This window comes from Zootoca vivipara, chromosome 3, assembly GCF_965207765.1.
Source record: "Zootoca vivipara chromosome 3, rZooViv2.hap1.1, whole genome shotgun sequence".
Taxonomy (NCBI): domain Eukaryota; kingdom Metazoa; phylum Chordata; class Lepidosauria; order Squamata; family Lacertidae; genus Zootoca; species Zootoca vivipara.
The window spans coordinates 76,782,911-76,807,587 of record NC_142586.1 but is presented as its reverse complement, the minus strand read 5'-3'; the positions used below and the strand labels follow the sequence as shown (position 1 = coordinate 76,807,587).

At 39.0% G+C, this 24,677-nt stretch overlaps 1 protein-coding gene across 3 annotated transcripts in view; it reads left to right on the top strand.

The window, feature by feature from the left end:
- Positions 1 to 24,677, top strand: part of AKT3 (AKT serine/threonine kinase 3) — a 94,346-nt gene that overhangs the window by 63,245 nt on the left and 6,424 nt on the right. For 2 of the 3 annotated variants that reach the window (XM_035108349.3, XM_035108350.3), the window contains exons 6-13: positions 2,741 to 2,872; positions 3,436 to 3,501; positions 5,177 to 5,245; positions 6,991 to 7,113; positions 10,532 to 10,660; positions 14,153 to 14,367; positions 16,210 to 16,297; positions 21,270 to 21,329. In XM_035108349.3, coding sequence (XP_034964240.1) covers positions 2,741 to 2,872; positions 3,436 to 3,501; positions 5,177 to 5,245; positions 6,991 to 7,113; positions 10,532 to 10,660; positions 14,153 to 14,367; positions 16,210 to 16,297; positions 21,270 to 21,329 — 882 coding nt within the window. The remainder of the gene's footprint in view (positions 1 to 2,740; positions 2,873 to 3,435; positions 3,502 to 5,176; positions 5,246 to 6,990; positions 7,114 to 10,531; positions 10,661 to 14,152; positions 14,368 to 16,209; positions 16,298 to 21,269; positions 21,330 to 24,677) is intronic. The other variant, XM_035108351.3, reaches the window with a different exon arrangement.

The following is a 24,677-nucleotide window of genomic DNA, read 5'->3' as shown; positions in this document are numbered from 1 at the left end:
TTAACCTCCCAAACTCTTTTATTATTATTTCTTATTTATTAAATTTATATATTGCCCTATGCCCACAGGTCTCAGGGTAATTCACAGGATAACATGAAAGCAAACATTTACTGGTAACACTTTTATTATTATTAATTGATACGCTGAACAACTTGACTAAAATGATTTTAGTTGTTAATATTATATCATAGTATATTCAAGGGTTTCCAGTGTGGTGTGCCCACCAGTGCCTCCTATGACACTTGCAAAAGGTGTTGATAAAAATTCCCTCAAAAACCCACAATTCTGCAAGACTCTTAGTTTTTCCTGTTTAGTTCCTGTTTGCTCTGACTCAGCCTCTTCTAAATTGAGCATACCCCCTTAAACATGCCTATATTTTGTTGGATACCATGATTGAACATCTATTCTCCCATCCATTTTAATATCTTAATATCATTGATTGTTGTACATAGTTAATGTTATACATTAGCTTTGTCACATATTTCTATGTCTAAGACCAGTGATTCTTGTAGCAGATGGTACTCTTATGTGAAGAACATAATCAGATTATGAAACAAAGAAAGACAAGTGCTCTGTTCCAAAGAATAAATCTGTACAGGAAACAAAGTATTTATTTAAGTTAAATAAAAAATTGATTTATCATCATTAATATGATTTTACTTCAAAGCTTTTCCTTTCAAATGCGTTTTTAAGTATCAAGAATCTCCCCCCCCCATTCTTTTGCCTATTGTGGCATCAAATAGTGCATAGGAGATCAGGTGGTTCTGTTGTTTGCTATCCCATCGCCATGCTTGTGGCATTGAAGCAAAGAGACAAGCCACCCCTGAACCATGTGTGAGTCCACCTATAGCTCTTGGTTCTATTTTGTTTGCATCTGCATTATTATTTTGGTACAATGGAGCCATGTAGACAGGGTGCTGTGTTTCAGTGGGCATTATTACTTTGTTGTTGTTGTTTTGTCGTTTAGTCGTGTCCAACTCTTCGTGACCCCATGGACCATAGCACGCCAGGCACTCCTGTCTTGCACTGCCTCCCACAGTTTGGTCAAACTCATGTTCGTAGCTTCGAGAACACTGTCCAACCATCTTGTCCTCTGTCGTCCCCTTCTCCTAGTGCCCTCAATCTTTCCCAATATCAGGGTCTTTTCCAAGGATTCTTCTCTTCTCATGAGGTGGCCAAAGTATTGGAGCCTCAGCTTCACGATCTGTCCTTCCAGTGAGCACTCAGGACTATTGATTTCTGTGGGTCTACCCTGAGTATAGCTTAGTGAGATATAACCCATGCTTCTCTAGGCCTGTTATTGAGAAATTAATTACATGGTAGTAATGATGATAGAAGTAGTCCAACAACTTCTGTAGGGCACCATCTTGGGTTCCCTTGCCCTAGGCTGTTCAGCTGCTTGGAAAATTTCTGAGCCCTACTGATGAGAGCTCTTTTGCTGTAGGAAAAATAAACAAAGAGATGAACTTTGGACTTACTTTCCGAAAGCCCACAGGAACAGAACTTAACAAAACCTTAGGAAACTTCCATAGAATACAAGGAGTAGCTTTAACTACTATGCATTCTTAATATGTGTTTTAGTGAGATATTTCTCTTTAAACAAAAAAAGATGATTAAATTTGAGGATATATATTCGGAAACAAAATAGTGTATAGCTGTCTGTTCAGGGTTCTTTGTGGGCATGCAAAATTCCTGACACTCTAGGTGGCACTGTTGCACTCAAAGGAGTTTGTTACACTTGGTATTCCAGTTACTAAGGTTCCAAACAATAGTTAACTTTCAAATATTTGGAAAGCTATCATTTATGCCCAACCTATAACTAAAATGTCCCAAGTTCCACCCAAGATGGTCAGGTGCAAGAAAAAGGACAGTGCTCCTACAACTTGTTTTGTAGAAGAGGTGATTTGAGCTCATGACAAGCTACAACTTGCTGAAATTCCCTCTTCTTTACAAATATTAAAGATTCAGTAACGCTGTCCTCTTTCCCACCTAGCCACCAACAGGGAAACATATTTTAATCAATCCTTAGTTGCCAAAGCTGTCCCCCTTCCTTTTTTTGGAAGCTTTTTCTTCAATGAGATTATTCCATAATAAAATCCCTCTTTCTGTTGTGAAACTTCTTATAGCAAACAAGGTTTGTGTACTGATGTTTTGATTTTCTAAGGCCTTGTTTAGATTGCTGAAATTTTATTTTTGTTCTCTTTTAACAGATAAAACAAACAATTTGCAAACTCTGTACTCAAAATAAACAAGCTGATTGTTGCCATTATGCTGCAGTCTGTGACTGGCATGGTATATGATCAGCAGACCATGTACATTCAAAAAATCTGCCCATGTGGAGCTTCAAAGCCAGCAGCATTATGGTGTTAAAGAAAGCTTAGTGAGCTGTCATATTTCTGCGTCCCTTGGCTCCTCTGCAGTTCATAATCATTTTAAAACTGGCATCAACAACAGTCAGTCAAAGCTAATAATTAATCTTATGTGTAATGTATAGTCACTTATGGAATATAGGATCACTGACATTTCATACATGGGCACATCTCCCGGGTGCAAACAACTGTCCATACATATCGGTCGTTCTTGAAACAAAATGTGACCTTAAAACAGGGTTTTTTCTGTTTGGAACTTGTGCCTTTTTCTTGGTAATTGTGGTGTTTCATGGCAGGACAGCAGCATTTTAATGAATACAACATCTGCAAGGTGTAAATCCTATTAATTCCTAGTCTTGTGCTCCATACAGACAATGAATGATTTTGATTACTTAAAACTACTTGGCAAGGGCACGTTTGGCAAAGTTATTTTGGTTCGAGAGAAGGCAAGTGGAAAATACTATGCTATGAAGATTTTGAAAAAAGAAGTTATTATTGCAAAGGTACACTTCTATATTTAATACACTATTACTTGTAAATATACCTGTGTGCTGAAAATAATTTAATTTGAGACGGTTGCTGATGACCCAAGTGGGTTGGGTAACCTCACTCTTTGTGTGATGGAGGCAGGAGAGCAAAGAACTCTGGGAGGCAGGAGCAGTCCCCTCAGTTTTTTCTCTCCTGCCTGACAGATCTGATCGTTTCGGCGTGGTCTCGGGGTCTCGACACGCAAGTGATGGTGGCTGATGGACTCCATATCTGGGTGGGGCTACCTAGGGGGTTAGAGAGGTGGCATAGGTGGCCCAGTTATTTTGATTTTCTCCCCATCCTCCTCCCTTGCATAGATATTGAGGACAAATACTTAGCACCTAACTAAACTTAAAGGCACTCCTACTGTCACAGTTGTGTCTTCTAATAGGGAAAAAATTGTGTAGCCTTCACCCGTTCTGGTTTTCCCCTCATCCTCCTACCTTGCAAAGATACTGTTCACTTAAGTATTGTAGTTGTACAAATATATTTGTTTCAAATATTCATTACTACAATTACATTTTTTTTTACCCTTTAGGATGAAGTGGCTCACACACTTACAGAAAGCAGAGTACTGAAAAACACTAGACATCCTTTTTTGACGGTGAGTATAAATTATGATTTTAAGTGTAAAGCTATATAACAAGAGGGAAAAGTTACAGGTGCCTGTCATCAGTATAGTACTGTTTCAATCCCTTCTTTGGGGTCATGTTTGACTTTTGCCTGAGATATTGGAACATGGTTCATCTCTTAAACTCGCTGTTTCAGAGACAGTGAAAGCAACATTTGTGTTGCAGTTCATCTTTATGTAAGATCTGAAATCAATCTTAATACCACTGGGAGGAACAAGTAAATATTGTAGAACAGAACCTTGTCTTCTCTGCCAACTTCCTATTTGACTTTTGTTTTGATTCTTAGGGGTAGAAGGAGGTGATATATTCAGACCCCTTTTTCTGTTTTACTGTCCACCAGGTTTGTCAGCCTCTTGTACTTACAGTATAAGAGAAGAGTTTTTTCAAAAATTATGTTTCTCATATTTGTGTCAGATGAATTCCTCTCTTCAGTGTTAGCTGGTGTTTTCACTACCTAATTTTTCACAAGTATTGGTATTGGTAAATATAGAAACTGTTAAATATTCATATCATTTAAAAATTACTTCGTTTCTGAAGAATTTCCAGACTTGTATAGGTAGTGACTCTAGTCTATCTAGAAAGTCTTTCTCTAAGTAACAAATAATAGCCACCAGTTAATGCCAGCCAGTATTCTAAAAGATCTATGTAAACAGGACATATACAGAACCCTGATAAGTACAGCCAAAAAGTACTCTGGAGCCTGATGATTTGCCATGTTGATGTCAGTTCCTTTGGTAAACCCATCCATTGCCAGGACCCAAGACATTTTTGGTCTTGAAGTATTTGCATCACCAGCTATGTTTTGAAGATTTGCCAATTACCGGTGTTAATGTCCACATGATGGTGCTGGACTAAACAGATGGAGGACATCAGCTCTTATCAACTTCATAAATTGTGACATGTTTATTTAAAAAGGAAATAGAAGCAGTAATGGGACCCTCCTTTACATCCTGATACATGTTTGGGTAGCTTCTGTTTGATCTTATAATAGATTAATATTGCATTAGTCACAAGAACTATACATTTTGAGATAGGATATAGAATGTACAAATTACATTTCCCCCATCATTCTTTTAAATGTTTCAAAGGGTACAATTGTGTTACTTTTTTCCCTTTCCCCCCAACTCATTCATCTAACTTATCCTAAGCTGTAAGGGAGTCTATGGTGCAAAAACTATTAATACTGTCTTTGTTCTTGAAATTTTCATGTTACAAAAAAAAATTCTTTTGATTGAACTTGGTTTTCAGTTGAATACTCTTTCTTGCCAAAAGAGGTTATGCTTTTATGCACCTTATTTCTACAATACTATGCTTTTTGAGGTTGATACCCACCACCATATAAGCAGACATGCCCTCCCCCACCCCGCAGTCCCCACCAAAATTTGCTTCAGAGAGCCCTCCAACACTCTGGAGTACATGGGGCGACTTTGGGGTGGGGGAGGAGAGGAATGGCAAGTCCCATTGTGGTTAGTTCATTCCACTGACATCATTGAACATCTTAGCTAGGAATAAGTCCTTGATCACAGTGTGGCTTACGTCTTATCAGAAAGATATCCAGTTGTGCTGCACATGAATTAAATAAAAAGATGCAACTAAATGTTCTGAAAGCTATTCATAACTGCATTTTTTGTTTGTTTATTCTTTAAGTCTTTGAAATACTCATTCCAGACAAAGGACCGTTTGTGTTTTGTGATGGAATACGTCAATGGAGGAGAGGTAAGTCAGACAATGTGGTTTGTGGTGCAGTTATGATTCACACACACCCTTGAATTACAGATCTTCATTTTTTCCTTTGTTCATGTATTCCTTTGTTAAAACCACGAAAGCATTCGTTTTAGCTGCTAGGCATGATGGCTGTTTTATATCCAGTATCAGAGGCAGTATACCTCTGAATGTCAGTTGCTGGAGATCATGTTTCTGCTCTATGTCCTGTATATTGTTTTCTCATAGACCACCACAAGAACAGAATGCTAGGTGAACCTTTGGTGTGATTCAGCAGGGCTCTTCTTGTGCTCTTGGTTCATTATATATCACCTGCTAGAAGTTTAAAGGGGAGATCCAGGCCCCTCCCTGGCCAAGTGCACTTCTCCTTATGCCAGTCCCCTCCTACTTGTGAATCTTCTCCGAATCAACAGCCTTCCCTAAGAGCTGTACATGCAGCAATATTAAGTGTCCAGTGGGCATTTATAGGAGGCAGATTGCATTAGTCTGCTAGTTCTGAGGGAGTTTTTCCATAAATAAATAGTGTCTTGAATTATTGCTACATGGCACACACAAAAAAGTCGTTACAAACTTTTCTTCCTTGCATCTCAGTGGCCAAGTCTCAAAAAATATTGAGCTACTGAAGATTGGTTTTGGAAATAATAAAACATCATTTTGCTTCTCTTCATACTTTACTTTTGATTTTTCTCAATTTTGTCAGACAGTTTTGCCACCACTTTAGGCGTAGATGCTTCTCTTAAAGTAAATATTTTGTCTCTGTGTGAGGGAGAGTGATTGTTAGTTGTTTGTACTAGAAATAGTCTACTTGCAGACAGGAATCAACTGTCAGAACATGAAATTTCATCTGGAGGAAACTTGCAAGTTTCAGTCTTCAGTGTCTGGCTCTTACTTCCATACTCATCACTCCCTTCAATGCTCTGCAATAGAATATAGTGAAGTTGGTTTTGCTAACCCTAGGTATTGTAAACTAGGGCTAGTGTTGGTGCAGATACAATGCTATACCGGATTTGCATTGTCTGAAAGAAAATATTAACTTCACATGATTAGGCTGATGAAAATAGTTTCTGAGTGTTCCTGGGAACTTTTATAACCATACTTAAGAAATAAACTGGATTAATTTACTGTACCTGCAATATACCAAGCTTTCCAAACTTTTCAGGTTGGTGACACACTTTTTGGACATGCATCATTTTGTGACACAGTAATTCAGTTTTACTAGCAAACTGGAGGTTAAACTAACCCTTTCCAGCCCCAGAAGGAGCACGGGGAGTATTTGTGTGATGCACCTACACACTGCAGCCGACACAGTAACATGTCACAACACACAGTTTGGAAAGCTCTGTACTGTAGTACCTTGGAGTTATGTGTATGCATAGTAAATAGTCCCAGTGACTTCATTGCTTAAAAATAAAAAATGGAGGGGGGGGCAGGGGAAGAAAAAAATTAGAGAATGATGATGATGCACTTTTTTCCTCTGGTAACTGAAGGTTAAATGGGTAGCAAGCAGAATGCCTTAAACAAGATTGGTATATTGATTAAAATGCTGATTTAACAGCTCGTTTTTTCCCCTTGGAAACCTGGAAAAGATAAGCCAGCTGCTGTCTAAGAGTGCTGAGTGTCCACTGAGAGTACACTATCTATCATCACAATATGGTGATGAGAGGTGTTTTATGTTTCTGTTAATTTCCCCCACTAAATCAGTAATTATTGCAATCCTGTCCCTGCTGTTTACCCTGCAGCTGTTTTTCCATTTGTCGAGAGAGCGGGTGTTCTCTGAGGATCGCACACGCTTCTATGGCGCAGAAATTGTTTCTGCTTTGGACTATCTGCATTCTGGAAAGATTGTGTACCGTGATCTCAAGGTAAAAAAAAGAGAAGTAATCAAAATGTTGTTTTTTGAAAAGACTATTGGGACAGACACAAAGTAATTATAAAGTTACACTGTTTTGAGAAAAGTAACTAGCCGAGGAAAAAGAAGTGCACTGTAGATTGAAGTTCAGCAAAATACCCAACACCCAATTTCAACCCATAATATCTGTATTCTGTTATTTATTTAAGTAATTGATATGGAAGGTTGGTCCTCGTTATATGAATGAAGATGAATATGTAAATTGTGTACTTGGCTGGAATGAAGTGATTCATCATGTGAGTGTTCATATAAGTAAAAAAGGCCCCCTTACAGCCACAAAATCTTGTGGTGCAGCAGAACCCTTGGTGCCTTATATTCGTGAGTTAGCTTCTCCGAGAAAACAATATACAGTCTTTTTATTCCACATGTCCAGTGTATTCTTCAAGGCATCCTCCAGCCTTCTGTTAAAGATAGGTAGTCTTGTGAGTAGGAGGAATATAGTTAAAGAATTGAACAGTTGGGTGTAACTTTGGGTCTTTAATTGTCTATTTACTAGTTGTTGATATAATGTTCCTCAACCCTTGATCCCAGAAAACAGAATTGAAATGACAGCCCTGAACATATGCCAGTAAGTGCCCATATTAGAGTGGTCCCACCAACAGCTATTCGATCCTAGACTCAAGTTATGTGTAATCCCGGCTGGTGTGCCAAACTACACTGGTGCACCACTTTGAGAGTGTTCTCCTGTACGTTGGCAGAAACTGAGGAGAAGGACTCGATAGATCAGATTCTCACTGAAGTATTTTCATGCAAACACTGACCTCAGCAGAGAAGAAGCAACATAAGGGCAATTCTATGCAGGACTTAGGCTGAGTAGTGCATGAGGGCTAAGCTTAGATGTTGCCTCATATAGGAACTGGAGCTTTGTTTCAGAAACTGGTTCTGTCTTCACCTTTTCTTTTAAAGGTCTTCTCCAACCAACTTTCACTCCAATGGGGTAGTGATGAGTAGAATCACTGAGCCAAAGGAGAGTAACACAAGAGTGACATCCACATCATACATTTAAAGCAGTTAACTTTCTCCAAAGGATTCTGCGAACTGCATTCTACCCCTCACAGAGCTACAATTCCAAGCACTTTTAACAAAGTACAGTTCCCAGGATTCTTTGGGGGAAGCCATGTGCTTTAAATATATGGTGTGGATGTGACCAGCATCTGTAGACCAGGGGGGTACTGACTTCATAAGGTCTTGCTGAAGTGCTTCCAGTAGGTAAACTACCGTATAAGTATATTATATGTGCTCCAAATCTTAAGCTCTGGCAAGGGGTAATAATATTACTGATCTGTGTTGGCATTACAGTCTGCCACTGCTAAGATTAGGTGGATTTCTGAACGCAGAGAAGGAAGTATCTGAATATCTGGAACTCTAGTTTGGGTGTGCTGATACTTCCATGAAATACTTTTATGAGTTTGCCTATCCTTCTATGCTAATATTCATTTCCAAATATTGTAGTGTAGTAGATCTTGTTTGGCAGAGCATCACAAGAATCCTTATTCACAGATTGGCAAGAGCAATGACATCTGTAATCTCGTTAATTGGCAGATCTCATTTCTCCCCTACTGTTCATAATACAGCAAAGAGTTTTGCAGCACAATGAATATAGTTATCTTTCATATAATTAGACTTCATGGTTTCCTTTAAATTTATAATACAATCTTAGTTATAAGGACTCTGCATCTTTCAAGTACTTACCGTGAGTGATTTGAGTGTACCAGGAAAAGGTTCGTCACAATTGGTGTTTGGAGAATGTCATATACCATCGTCCCTCTTCCCGTTTTGTAGGCTGTTTTGTAAGAATGTGAATCTGGTAGCCAAACTATACCCACTTTCCCAACATCTGCTGTACATTGCCTAGAGATAGTATAATTTTGTTTTAATAATAATGTAATATATGATGTCAAAAAACCTGGCTCAGCCAAAAGGGGGTTTGCAGGAACAGCTCATGGGTGGTGCCTGCAAATCCCTGGGCAATGTCCTGGGCAACATAGTGCTTTAAAGGGGGCTTCTGAAGAGTCCTTGGTGCTGGGAGATCACTTGATGTCATTGTGACATTGGGGGATCGGCAGGTAGATGACCTGAAAAGCTTGGCCTGCCAGGGGTGAGGCAGATAAGAGTCTGATCTGCTGACCAGATCCAGTTCCCCATTCCTGTTCTAGAATCTAGCAGGTTTATAAATTTCGTTTTATGCTACTAGCATGATGTGATCACATATCCTTCCATAATTATATATGATTTCTGCACAGTTCAGAATACTATTATTTGGCTAAGTGACACAATATATTTTGTCCATATTTTCTATCACTGTAATGGGCAAATTGGATCAGATTGCCAGATCAGCAGATCAGCATTGATAAACATCATGCAGCGCATTTCTACTCGGAAGTAGGTCATTTTGAGTTCAATGAGAGCTACATATATGTAGTTGTATAGAGGAGCAAATAGGAGTAATTCCCCGCACATGTCAAAGTAAACAGTTGATACATATAAGAGTTATATGTATCACGTGTGGTCTTCACATATTCACACTCCCATCCAGGCTTACGCTGATGTCTCTGAATGCTTGTGGAGTGCTATTGAGGAATAACAAGCAGGCAAGCAAGCAGAAATTGTCTCATAATTTGGCCCACCAAAATGAGCAGCTGGCATTAAATTTAACTGTGTTGTCTCACTTTTGCCTTGCAGCAAATGAAGTGGTTCACAAGGTCCTGGTGTTCATAGGCCACTACTTTCAGTGTCTCTCTCCCCCCCCCCCCACTTCTAGAGCTCATTTCATATTTGTTTCTCTAATTACAACTGCAAATAGTATGCAAAATGAGTTTAGATCCGGTTATCTGAACTAGGAATATAAATTCTTATATTATAAAAATACTATCGTTGGAATGGCGATCATCCTGTGACACTGTAAATGACACTTACAGGACCAAACTGTGGGACCAAACTAGACAAGACACAAAGGATCTGTGATCAAATTTCCTGCTGTTTTTATTTCCCCCTCTTAAAAGCAGCTGTGGGAAGCATCTAATTTGCCACCGGAAACTATTATTTGACTCTTTGGCAAATAGTATTGTGTATGTGTGGGAATATGATTAAGAAAATGTTACATTACAGGGGGAAAGGGTTAAACATTATTGACCCAGCACTGTGGGCTCTGTTTCAAACTGGGGACCCATCAAATGCTTATAAAAGAAGTTCGAAACGTTGGGAGAATTGATCACCAATTTCCAGTGCCTCATCTAGTTTGACTCTTAATAATAGTAAAAATTGTAATAATGACTACAAAGTTGCTGGGTGTTTTTTGTTTTTTGTTTAGTTAAACAGTGATATTCCTTTAAATGTTGAAAAACCAATTTTGTGTTATTTGTAACATGCAGTTAGAAAATCTAATGTTGGATAAAGATGGACACATAAAAATTACAGATTTTGGACTTTGCAAAGAAGGGATTACAGATGCAGCTACTATGAAAACGTTCTGTGGCACCCCAGAGTACTTGGCTCCAGAGGTATGTCAGCATTTTACTTTGTACATTTTAAATAAGTAATATTTCACTTAATTACAACGTACTTGTCAATAGTAATTGGTATATTGGAAAACTGGAAAATATTGTTACAAGGGCTAATACTTTTTGTAGCCTTTTATCATGAGGATGTTTAAATGTTTTTTAAACATTAGCTCAAGTATTTATTTTCAAGCTAGTAATTTTTACAGCAGAACTATTAAAATATTTTTCCTTATATGTACTCCTATGTACATTTAATTGTAAGTGAAGCTTTTTCTTAAAAATAAGAAGCATGCTTCTTTAGTATTTTCATGCAGCTATCTAAATATAGGGCATAAAAAGCGAAAGACACAGATTACATGGTTGAAAATAATGGGATGGGAATTTTAGTTCTAAGGAATGACTGGAGGAAGTTCAAGGAACACTGCTAAAGTATCTGTACCTGAAGGCAGCTCTGGCTTAATCTGAGCTATTTAATCTCCTAGAAAATATTTTGCTTTGAGAATAGCTCCAGTTAAGTTTTGCCAAGTTTTCATTAATGTTTTTCTAAGTTAATATCTTCACCAACTTTAAGAGTAGGTTTTATTTCTCAGGGTCAAGAAGGTTTAGAATGCCCCCTTTTCCAGTTAAGAGTTCAGAGACTTTTGCAGAGCAAAGCAACTGCAACCTGCTCTTCAGCAGCCACACATTCCCACTAAACCCTGGTTTGACTTAGCATGAGAAAGACCAGCTCAGTTTGCCTCTATCAAAGGATGATGCAACCATTGTAACAGCTTCCTGTGGTGATGGAGATACATTAGAATCATATACCAACTGGCATAGCTGTTTTGCCTTAGTGTGGTACTAATAGGACACATTGTTGTTTCCATTTATATCAATGAACTGAGCCAAGTGCCAGAAAACATCCTAGTCCTATTGTGTGGTAAGGAAGGTTCTAGGACTAGGTGATATTTGAGTCCTGTCTTTCTTTCAGTTGAAGCAGTAGTTAACTGGGTCCTTTTGTTGTAATAATGATTGAAATCAAGATCCTAAGTGGTCTGATATTTGGTTGCATTAAGATCTATGTTTAGATAAAGCAGCTGGTTTATTTTGTACATTATCTATGTACTTTACTCACTTGTATCATGCTGTATAGGGTCTGTACCTGACACAGAACCTTAGCATCCCTATTAGTTGGGCTCTAATCCAGAGCTTTCCAAACTCTGTGTCGTGACACATTAGTGTGTCAGCTGCGATGTGTAGGTGTGTCACTGGAAAGGCGTTAGTTTAACCTACGGTTTGCTAGTAAAACTGAATTACTGTGTCGTGAAATGTTGCAGGTTTAAAAAGTGTGTCACCAACATGCAAAGTTTGGAAAGCTCTGGTCTCACCTTTATGGCAAATATAGGTTGCAAGTGTGTGAAAGTTGGTGCTCTTGGTAGCTACTGTACAAGTAACAGTAATATGCAAACTCAACAAATTCTAAACAGGAACCTCTTGTAGAAATGTTGCACAACTTCTGCATTGTAACTGTGCTTCCTTTATATGCCCATCCTGCAGGGTGTGATGTGCACCCTGTCTGAATTGTCTGATGCTTCACTGTTACTGAAGCTAAACAGGTGTGCCTCAGATGACAGACCATGGGAAGCCTCATAAAAACAGAATAAGTACTAGGTGGATAGCAAACAAGAGTTCTTGCACAGTTGTCAGTATTAGAATCCAATTAAACCTGTCAATTTAGATTTGTACTTGTACAAGTTGTTCAGTTCTTTACAGTTCTTTAACACCCATCCTTCAAAGAATGGCTCAGAATACAATATATTTTAATATTCCTGTTTAATTGGAGAGATGTTCCAGTGCTTATGTTTTTGATAAAAATAGGAAACTATTATTCTGTTCATTTACTTATTTAATTTTAGAAAAAAACTCTTAAACAGTTTACATCTATCTTAAGACATTACCAACAAAATTAAAAAAAATTGCAAATACATTATGAAAATTATGTAAAAGGCAACACAATCAGAAGCTAAACTAATTATTTGAGCTTCCAGCTTTTCTGTTGAGTTAGCAATACCTGTTCAATCCCCCAATTGTTAAACAGTTTCAAAAATCCAGTGCAGCTCACATGCAAGACCCAACAAAATTAAGTGCTAAGTACATTTTTGGCAGTTCACTTTTATTATGCCCAGTCCTCAAATGTACTAGCGGATAATCATCTGAATGTTACTTATTTTTCACATGCTTATGTGATCACACAAAAAGTGCATGCTAAAAAGAAGCAGATGGTGACAGATGGGGAAGGTTGAATAAGGTGGCTTTGGAAACCTAGAAAAATGCACTTCTGTAATAGTGTAAAAATAAAAATTAATTTGATTGCCAAGATACAGATAACAAAACAAGAACTCGGGATGAAACCTTGATCGTATATGACAAAATTATTTTACAATAATCTTGATAAAATGTCTTAGTATGATGATTGTTTTTGTATATTTTATAATGAATAAAAATGATGTGCATGTTCTTGGAAGTAAGTCTCATTGAACTCAGTACTGTAAAACTTACTGGAGTAAACATTTATGGAATGAGACCATAAGAGTAATAAAATTTAGTTGCAGAAAAAAGGGGGGGGGTAGCTGTATTGCTTTTTTACTGTGCTTAACAGTCAAGATAACTTGTTCCATGCTTCAGTAACAAGCAAGTATCATATTTTCCTAATACAATATTGAAAAATGAAATATTTTACCACACAGGCAGCACTGCAATGAAAGGCACCTAGCTTGAAGAATCAACAACTTACTAAAACCTCGTTATGGTTAAAAGCCCTAATATTTTGTTTGAATTTAAATAAAGCATTTTTCTTAATACTTGACATACAGCTAAGCTTAAAATATTTGCATTGTAGCAGCTGGTGGGTGGGACAGAGCTTACCTATGTTTTGCCCTTTCCTGGCACTACCCAGGTAAGCTATAGCAACACCAGTGTCAGGAGGCTTGCGCTGGCTCTCCACATGTGCTTCTACTCAATTTTCACATTACCTCATCTACTTAGCAGTTTGGCGGCTTGATTGGATCTAGTGTAGCTTTAGCACTTGCATATGGATGAATCCCAGTGCTCCTCGCTTCCAAAGTTATTTTACTGGTGCATGTTTATTACAAAGGAAGTATTTAAGTACTTCCCACATCCCCACCCAGCCTTCCAACTCTGCATGATGCAAATTATTCATGCCCTATAGCATGATTAGTTTGCATTGTTCAAAGACAGACATCTGGAAGAGGATGCCCTTGACCTGGTGGCAGCCACACCTGTCTTCTCACAGTGGAAGCAGAAGGTGATGAAAGTAAGGGAGACTCCCTTACTTTACAAGTACTGCACCCGGTTTAAAAAGGACGGAGTCATTAAATATGACATGAAATAAAACAAAAAGTTTAATAGTGGTAAGGCTACCTACACTAGAAAATGGACACACACCCTTTAATGACTAGTGTAAATTTCAGTACTTTTCTGTTCCTGTTTTAGGTTTTGGAAGACAATGACTATGGTCGTGCAGTGGATTGGTGGGGCCTTGGAGTTGTTATGTATGAAATGATGTGTGGCAGGTTGCCATTCTACAACCAAGATCATGAAAAACTTTTTGAACTAATACTAATGGAGGATATAAAATTTCCCCGAACATTGTCATCTGATGCAAAATCACTACTTTCAGGTCTCCTGATAAAAGATCCAAATAAACGGTAAGTCTGAAAGAATGCCACTTACGCATGTTCATCCTAAAATACATAAAGGGTGTGCACACATAGATGACTAGTTCTGGGGTCTGCCAGAATCCTTGTGCAAATTCTTTTCTGCACAGCATTATCTATATGTTGGTTAAAGGGTTGAATGTTGTTGTCTGGTCTTTGACCACAATAAAGATTGATTGAGGGGAGGATTGAATGTTTTCCATTCAAATATTGCCCCTAGAGTAGCAGGCCCTTCTAGGGATTTTTGTGCATTTTGTTCATTCTTCAGGCACTGGAGTCATCCTTGATTTTCTTAAGGCAGACCAAGTCCAAGGCCTGGCTCCAGACACCTTCAGGAGATAGGCAGTGGCCCTAGGCAGTGTCTTCCCCCTGGTAGACCACTGCTGTGTGAGAAAACACTTGTAATGTCAAAGAGGTTCCTCAAAGGGGTCACTCACCAGTTGGGGATTGTCATGAACTTGAAGTTGAGGAAAGGTTACCTCCCATTCCAGCGGACCACAGGAAGTTTCCTTTTGAAAGGTACCTTTTGACACTGCCTCCAGGAGGAATTAACCTTTGCTTGTCAGCTCTGTTCTCCACTGACCAGCCTGATGATAACTCAGAATTAAGTGGGTAGTGCAGAAGCAACCTCAAGGGCTGGCTAAAATACGTCTCAGGGCTCATAATCTTCTGAAATCACATTCCTGATTAATGTTCCATAGAGGTGGAGGCTTGGAAAGAACATGCTGTGTCAGAATTAATAATACACATTTAGATTTTCATCCTGTCTTTCAAATACATCTTCCCAGTGGTTTCAATAAATTACTAAAAATGCCATAACACAAGTATTACTTAGAAGCAAACTAAAAGCAGCAGCTCTGCATATATGAATTAAAAGAGGTGGAGCTCTTAAGTGGTGTGATGAACAAGCTAGTTGCCCTCTACCACCAATTCAAAATCAAGCCAAAGGTGGACTTGTTTAGTTTGTTTATAAGATGATCCCCTACCCATGGCCTAATGTTTACAATGGTAATGTATGATAGCCTAATTATACTAAAGGAGAGAAGGTGGAAGGAGCGTGAAAAAGATATTGATTAATGGCAACGTTATCTTTTGAAGCAAGCAGGGAGACAAGAACCTAAACAGTAATACTGTAGAAGCAAAATTATTTTGAGAGGTGAAAGCAGGCATTGAAATTCAACACGGAAGTGTAACATTTGGGATGAATTCCAAGGCATGGCAGGCAATAAAATGAAATAAAATAAAACAGAAATGTATATCAGATGTAGAAGTACAGTTGGGGATGGGAAAGGTCCTTGTCTGCTGTGTTTCAAAATCTGTGCTCAGATTACTAGGTTCAAGTGTCTTGAGGCCTTTTTATAGTACACCCCATATGCAAAACTGCTTTTTAAAACAACTTAGGTGATGTGATGACTCAAAACAGAACAGGAAATGCAAGTACTTCATGCATCTTGTGTATCACTTGTCTTGTGTGAAATACAAATCTGCAATAGAAATGATTTTTTTAAAAATCTCTCCACATGAGCATACCCTGCATTCCCAAACCTGCTCAACTGAATTGCAGGTTGTAGCTAGTGTGGGTGGGAATACATGAACTCCAAGCTTTGCTCTTGAGTGTATTAATACTAGATGTGTGCATTCTTAATTTTGAAAAAATGAATTCATTAACCTCCAACATGAATACACATGAAACAGGTAAGTAACATATTCGTCAAATGTTGTCATAGAATGGTTTTAATTTTTGGTGAAACTAAACTTTGTAGGTAAAAAGAGCATCCTGCTTTGCTTTGTTTTTTTGCTAATAAGACATGTAATTTATACTTTCCCAAATAGTCTTGGTGGAGGACCAGATGATGCTAAAGAAATTATGCGACACAGTTTCTTTGCTGGAGTGAACTGGCAAGATGTATATGATAAAAAGGTAGGTTTGTATAGGATGGCACTGAATGCTTAAGAAATTGCACATCTAGATTTCAGTTATATTTTTTAAAAAGGTAAACATTTGGAAAACAGCAATTTTTATAGTTCCATAAACTAGTGAAACCATAGGCCAAAATTCAGCGCTTTTAAGTCTCTTTGGTTACAGTGGAATCTTTAAGTATGTGCATTTCTCTACTACTGAACTTAATATGACTTGGAAATGTCAGAAACCTAGAAGCACCCTATGACAGCTAGAAGTGGATGTGGAATTCTGTTTTCAGGTCACTTTCACTTCTGTGTGTGCCAGTCTACAGCCCAAACTACTAGCCATCCAGGATAGGGAACGGGGTGAATTTAGTTTTTTCTACGAAGCTACAAATTGGGAATATCTTAAGAGGAGCTACACATCTGCATTAATTTGGGTTGGGTATTCTGAGTCATAAATTGTATGGATATTAAACCATTCCTAATTATGAAATGTCAGTGTCTTTCTCCTGACCCCAATTACCGTAGGTTGAGATAATTCTTGCTAAATATAAATTGCCACATCCCCAAAAAACTTTGTTCTGTCATAAAAATATATTTTTGAACGTAACAATTCTTTTTGCTTGCTTTCTGCTCAAATCATCACAAGAGAACTATTAGGCAGAATCTCTTTGTACAAATTTTTTACTTGTTTCTCTTTTGGTAATTATAACTGTGGTATGTTTTAAATATATGTGTGATAGTCAAAAAGGAAATCTGGCTATTTGTATTACAGAAATACAGTTTTTATGCTGTTGTGCTGCATCTTGTCTCATTACCTTTGGAGGGCATGCTAGTGTAATTCATCATGATTTGACAAATTATTTTTATTTCAAAAATGTATTTCTATGAAATTGATTCCAATTTCTCAAAGGGTTTTAAATATTCTTTAGCCTCTCAGGCAAACATCCCTTCTCTAGAACCTTCAGTTCCTGTTTGAGCCTTTGAGGAATTTTTCCTGTCTTATTTTGCCTTAGCCAGCCCCGCTGTTAAGGTGAAAAATGGTGTTTTAGGTCAATCTTTGTATCAGACTGATTTGTTCATGTAACATTTTCCCCATCCACAAGTGCTGAACTTTCCCAAAAATTAAAGTAGTAAAGTTTATAAAAATAAATGCAATTAAACACATACCTGTACTAAATACTGTTTTGACTGAGGCCCAAATGAAAGAATAATAAAGTCAGTCAAATTTGTACTTTATTTAGTATATTCCTTTTATTTATTTATATGTATTTATTTATTTATTGTTAAATCATTTAATGCAAGCAAGGGTCCAAGTCGGCTTGCAAGGCCATTTCCCTGAAACCCCGCCCACCTGTCTATCAAGTTGTTAGGAGGACAGGGTTCAGTCCTGCTGGAGTCAGTGCATTAGCGGTTGGGAATGTGCTGGCAAAGCAGACTCCTGCAGCTGGCAAGTTTGAACCCGTTGCTCATCAGCAGGTAGTGGAAGGTTCAGTCCTGCTGGGGAGTCAATCCTGTGGGTTCAACTCCATGGGGAATGCCCTGGTGAAGTAGGCCCTTGCAGCCAGCAGGATTGAACCTTCTCCTTGTCCATTAGTGAATGAGGGGTTCATTCTAGCACAATTTGGCTGCACTTGCCTGTTGCTCTGCTAGTAACAGGCACACGTAGCCAAGTAGGTGTGGGGATGTTTGGAAGCCCTTTTACGAAGAGCCCTCACTGCTGGGCTCTTTGCAAAAGGTCTCTCTTTGAGGCCCCGACAGTTGGGGTTAGCTCAGCATCACTGACCGCACCTTTCTGTCAGATTTGGTCCTCCACTGTCCAGGAAAGACTGATTGAATGTAACCACTTAGTACGGTGCATTGGTGTAAGTTTCTGGCAGAGTAACTCATTCTGCACTAAGACACTCATGGAACATGTAGCAAGAACCAGCAGGTGAGGAATTATTCAGAAAACCTCAATGGGTTGGATCCTGAGAACCATGAGTGGAAGGGGACTCCCCCACTTATTTTGCACCACAGCTCCCTGCATCCCCGAAAAGTTGTTTATGAAGGTTGAGGGACTCTTCAGAATGGTGTGGGGTAGAACAAGCGGTGCTGCTTGGGGAGAGGAGATGGGCTAAAACTGGGCAGAGGCAGCTTGTGCAGATGAGGCCAGAGCATGGCAAACCTTTGATTCTGGACTGACATAGGTTGTGAAGAAACCTTAGTAAGCTGCATTAAAATAATAAAATGTTTGATTTGGTATCATGAATTCTTGAAAATTCACATTTTATTTGTTGTTTGGTTCTGGTTCACACATTATTATCATAGATGCTATGCTGTTTGCTGAAATTATGTTAGCCTTTTCCTGGGATGTATTTTCCTGGCAAATGTATTTAACTTAAGGGTGGGAAAACTTTCATTCCAAGGGTCACATTCACTCAGAGACAGCCTTATGGGGGCACATGCCAGTGATGTGTGTGGTGGTGTGGCATTGTCAAAAGTTGGTGGTGATTGCAGTCTGTAATTTCCATAATCCTCATCTCAGCTCATAAACCTTGTTTCTAATTTCAGTTTTAGAACTTGTAGCTGCTCACATTTAATTAAAAAGTGAGAGTGGTGTTTCCTCCATCTTAGGTACTTGCACATGAGATATCTGAGCTCCTTAAGCTATTAAGGTTGCGTTCAGCTAAATTCTACTCAGATTAGACCTACTGAAATTAATGGACCTAATGTCCTTTTAATTTCAGTAGGTCTACTTGGATGAATGTTGAATGCAGCCTGTATGCGTGACACTGAACTTGATGGTCTACCTTTCTGTGATCTAAGTACCGTGGTACCTCGGTTTACGATCTTAATCTGTTCCGGAAGTTCGTTCTTAAACCAAAACCGTTCTTAAACCGAGGCATGCTTTCCATAATGAGGCCTCCTGCTGCTGGTGCCCTTCCACCATTAGGATACCATTCTTAGACCAAGATAAAGTTCTCAAACCGGGACACTATTTCTGGTTTTGTGGAGTTTGTAAATCGAATCATTCTTAAATTGGACTGTTCTTAAACCGAGGTACCACTGCACATCATATTTTGGGGTCAGTTATATAAATTATTCTTTTAGTATTTATTATTAAATACAGCATGGATTCAAATAGTAAAGATATATATATAGATTTAAGTTACAGCCAACTATATCCAAAAGGCTTTAGTGGTAATTGCATTATTAGTCCAGTCTGTATGCAACACATTCAAGCTAAGAAAAATTATTAGTCTGGATTGTGGACATTCCCTGCTGTGGTTTCAGTAATGGTGCTGTGGGCACTACTATTTTAAACTGATAGGGTTTTTTGTTTGTTTTGTTTTTTCCTTGCTTTTGGTTGTTCCCTCATTTTGATTCCATGTAGTTCAGCTCTTTTCTTTTCCTATACCAGAATCTGGGATGAAAGTGGGTGTCGCCTGCTCAGTGTGTTAATACAGAGAAAGCTATGTTTGTTCTCTTTACTGATAGATAAAGAGGACAGGATGGTGTGTCTATCACAAAGCTTCCATGCTTCCATAGTGTCTGTCTGTGATTGGGGTGTGGTGCAGATGAATCAGCTGAAGCTGAATCCATGGAGGGGGGGGGAACCCAACCCAAATAATTATTGATAGAAAGCTGTTTGATCTAGGAGGCTTGAGGACACAAGTAATAATGGTGTTTCAGCTTCTTCTGCTCACTTAGGTTGCAGTCTTGTGATGCTTCTGAATCTGTTGCTGCACATAGATTTTCTGGCCATCGCTGTGACATGGCTAGTAATGCTTTCCTTTAACTACATTTGGTGAGTAGGCTAATGACCATTTCCATACTTAGACATGGCAACCATTGTTCATACTTTTCGAGCACACTCTATTCTTGAAGGCAATTTGGAACTTGAAGCGGTGCTAAGTTGGTTGCAGATGCTAGCTTAATGGCTTAAAAGATGGGTCACCAGGAGTGCTGAAGAGCCAACCATAGCTTCCTATTCAGTATACTTTAGGGCAGGGTCAGCTGGTAGGGCAGTGCCATGGAGCTGGCTTCCTGTTAGCGGTGTCGCTGCTGTTGTCTTAGTGCAGGAGCAAGGCCAGGGCAATGGAAGCACCAGATTGGCTCTGCTGTGCACTTGTGCCACCCCAATCTTGCTACCACCTTGTCCCATCCAACCTCATCTTGGTAAGTGACACTACTGCCACAAGGCCAGCACTGCCCTGTCACACTGACCACTACTGTTTCGGGTTTTAATCCATAAAGCCCAGAAAAGGGCTATCCTACATTATTTAAGACAGTGTTGTGTCCTTATAGCACAGTAGATGCAGACAGCAGTTGCTTTAGATCAAGGGTAGGTTTTCACAGCTCCTCTACCTGTAGCCCCATACCACATTCCACACCACCTTGAAGTGTCCCTTTGGCCTTAGGAGTGGTCTTTGCACAACACACTGCACTTGAAATAATGTCCCATTGTGCAAGCAGAACTTTGCTTGCTCTTCTCTGGATCATGGCAATGATTATGTTTGTCACATGGCACTCCAAAAGTCCTGAAATCCTGAAAGATTCGCAGTGTTACAGTCGATCTCTTCCATCATCCGCATGAAAAATTGACACTGACAAGTGTGAATTGTTGTAGGAACTAAGTCATCTCCAATGCTATTTGTGTAAATTTGTTCTCTACACATAACCTATAGTGGGTATACAATCAAATATACTAATTTTATTTTTTGCACAGTTTTAGAGCACTTCCTAGATTTTCTAACAACGTTTTTTAAGGTGCAGTTGTTACAGTTCTCATTCGAAAATCTAGAAACAAAGGAAGAACATCTGTTTATTCGTGGTTTTTTTTAAAAAAGTTAAACATCAGGCATTGTGTCCTTACCCAACTATAACTCTAGATGTTCATCACTTCCTTAACGTATATTTTTTATTATATTTTTCATGATGCCACTATAGAAGGAATATTGTTAGGAAGGGGTTTCTTACTGCATTTCTCTTATTTTCTTCTGGAGGTGGTGTTGAAGTTCCATGTGCTGGTTCCTCATTTCTTGACAAGAGTTCTTCAGAAGCTGGTAATGTTTTTTAGAGGGTTTCCCTCTAAAATTGGGTGATTTGTTTTGACAGTTTCCATAAACTTCTGTTACCAAAGGAATATTTTGTAGGATGTAATGTGTACAGTTATTTTTAACAATAAAGTAAAATAACATTAGATCTGAGAGACGGAACCAGCAGCACAGACAACCAAGGTACTCCAGGAAGGGGGCAGAGGATAATAAGTTACCGTATGCCAGGAGTTTGCGAGGAAGGAGAAACATTGTGATAGCTGGAATGGTGGAAATGGAAGCAAACTTTTGTGACCTACGAACATATACAGTCTTGGTCACTCTTTAGACATTCTTTTAAAAGTGCTTAATGTAAGAGCCCAATCCCATACGTAGTCAGAAGTAAGTCATTTTGTTTATCGAGACTTGCATTCACATAACTTTTAATAGATTTAGCAGCATTAAACTAAGTTGGTTTTCTAAAAAAAATTTCTGCTAGTAAATCACAATGGCTTATTTTGAGGGTCAAAAATACCATTTAGGTTTATGCAATGAATGGTTTTATATCTTAGTTTTGAATCTGACAGGAGCCTATAGGTTTTTTTAAAAATTTTTTTGGTATTTGCTGCTTTTTTCTCAGGATTATTTCACTGAGATTACATTTTCATTTATTAAATTTGTATGAGGCCTTTCAACCCAAGGGCCCCCATAACAATATATTAAAAATACACAAGAACAATGAAACTTACAGTATAAAATAGGTCTCGGAGTGAAACAACATATCAAGAAATTGAAAATTTAGACAGTCTCACAGCAATTTATCTTTTACATCAGCCATATCTATAAACTTGGGGTAATAAATGCATCTTAATCTAATGCTTAACAGTGTAGGGATGGATCTTGATTGAGAGAGAGTTTGAGAAGGTTGTGTTCCACGTACGTAACGAGTTATGGATGCTCACGGAACTGTGACCAGGGCCTCTCTCACAAATCTTAAGTAATGGGATGGCTGGTAAGAAGGGACGCAGTCCTTCTGATACTTGTGCCGTAGGCCATATAGAGCTTTAGAGAAACAGTCAGCATCTTAAATTTGGCCCTGTAGCAAACAGGCAGCCAGTGCCAATCCTTAATTATAGCTGTTACATGAATCCACTTCATGGAACTGGTCAGTAACTTGGCTGCCACATTCTGCAGTAGTTCCAACTTGTAGATAATCTTCAAGGGCAGCTCCCTGTAGAGGGCATTGATTTCCAGAGCATGTAGTATCTTGGCAGTGCAGAAGTTGTAGCTGGTAAACCAGCTGCCTGGGCCTAAGGCAGGCACCCCCAAACTTGGCCCTCCAGCTGTTTTGGGACTACAACTCCTATCATCCCTAGCTAACAGGACCAGCGGTCAGGGATGATGGGAATTGTAGTCCCAAAACAGCTGGAGGGCTGAGTTTGGGGAGGCCTGGCCTAAGGCGGCAATGATGACTATAAGAGCAGCCCCAAGCTACAAACTTTCCCCTTTAGAGGAAATGCAACTCTGTCCAGAACAGGCAGTCTTCTCAATAATGAATATTGCTGATAATGTTAACATGCTTACACTTTTGTCTGATGGTTGCTTTATGCTGGTAGAGAACACTTCTGTTTGTGTAAGTGGGGCTGTCCATTTTTACCGATCTCCCTTACCTGCCGTAGCCCCTTGACAAACTGCTTCTGAGGGTTGGGGGAACCTTCTAGAACAGTGTGGGGTATGGCATGGAGGGCTCAGTAAAAACAGAACTCTGAGACCTGACTCAAGCTCTGTGTTACCTGCTTGTGCCTTTTGTGCTGTTTTCTTCATGACACACAAATGTGCAACTTGTTAAGCAGTGAAGTTTGTAAAGTCTCATCTAAAACATGTCAGTTCACTGGGGAGGGGAGGGAAGGCAACAATGGCCATATCTGTGGATTTTTTCATCTCCAGTGTCATATGGGATGTTAGGAATGAACTGTGTTGACTAGTAGGGCTTAAACTTGACTAAAGGTCTAGATTGCAATGTGCATAATATGCAAGAGGAATTAGAAGGGAACCGTCATATAACTGCAGCAATAGAGTGGGGGAGCTTTTGCACTACTTTTCCTCCGAGTATGCTTGAAAGCGAACTTAATCCAAGTTCAAATGAAAGGAAGTGACCAAACCACAGTGGCTTCGATGAGACTGTGGCCAGAATTTGCTTGGTGGTCCTGATGTGGCAGGCATGTTGGCAGCTCCATGTATAGCGCCCTTGTGCAGGCGCAATCAGCACCGCACTATCCCTGCTACGTTAGAAGTCTACAGGTGGATCTGCACAACTCTCCTAGGCAAGCGTCTGAGCATCTGAATCAAATAAGATTTGAGTTAAATGTGAACAATTGTAGCAACATCTTTAGTAGGACTATGGATTGGATCAAAGATTAATAAGCCATGGCTTGTTGTCAAATATTGGATGAATTTTTTCATGTTCTGAGTACCCTTTGCAATCAACACAGTGGATCAGTTCCGTTGTAACATTTATGATCCAGTGTACATTGTGGGCTTGCTTGAGCACTCCCTCTTCTCTTTCCCTTGCAAGGTTTTCCTGGTTGAAGTGATCAAATCAAAGTTTGAAGAACAGAATCCTGGTTTACAAACCTAATTTACAGAGACTGCTTAATGATATAGACATCATGGAAATCTGGTTTACCAAACCAGGAGGTCTGCTGAAAGTGGGACAGCAGTTAAAGCAGGAATTGTGTGTTGGAATAGAAATATTTTGCTTGACTCAATGGATGTGTGCCTGACATATTGTGGCACTCATGCCTATGAACTGATTTTCATTTTAGCTGTTTTGGATGCAGAATGCAGTACTTTTTCAATAATAGTTCTGTTTAACTATGTTTATGTTCTTACACTTCTACTGTTGCTCCATTATATTTTTCGCCTTTGTACCCTGGAAATGTGAACAACAGTCGTACCTCAGAAGTCGAATGGGATAATAATAATAATAATAATAATAATAATAATAATAATAATAATAATAATAATAATTTATTATTTATACCCCACCCATCTGGTTGGGTTTCCCCAGCCACTCTGGGCGGCTTTCAACAAAAAATAAAATACAGTAGTCTGTCAAACATTAAAAGCTTCCCTGAACAGGGCTGCCTTCAGGTGTCTTCTAAAAGTCTGGTAGTTGTTGTTCTCTTTGACATCTGGTGGGAGGGCGTTCCACAGAGCGGGTGCCACTACCGAAGAGGCCCTCTGCCTGGTTCCCTGTAACTTGGCTTCTCACAGTGAGGGAACCGCCAGAAGACCCTCAGCACTGGACCTCAGTGTCGGGCACAACGATGGGGGTGGAGACGCTCCTTCAGGTATACTGGACCGAGGCTGTTTAGG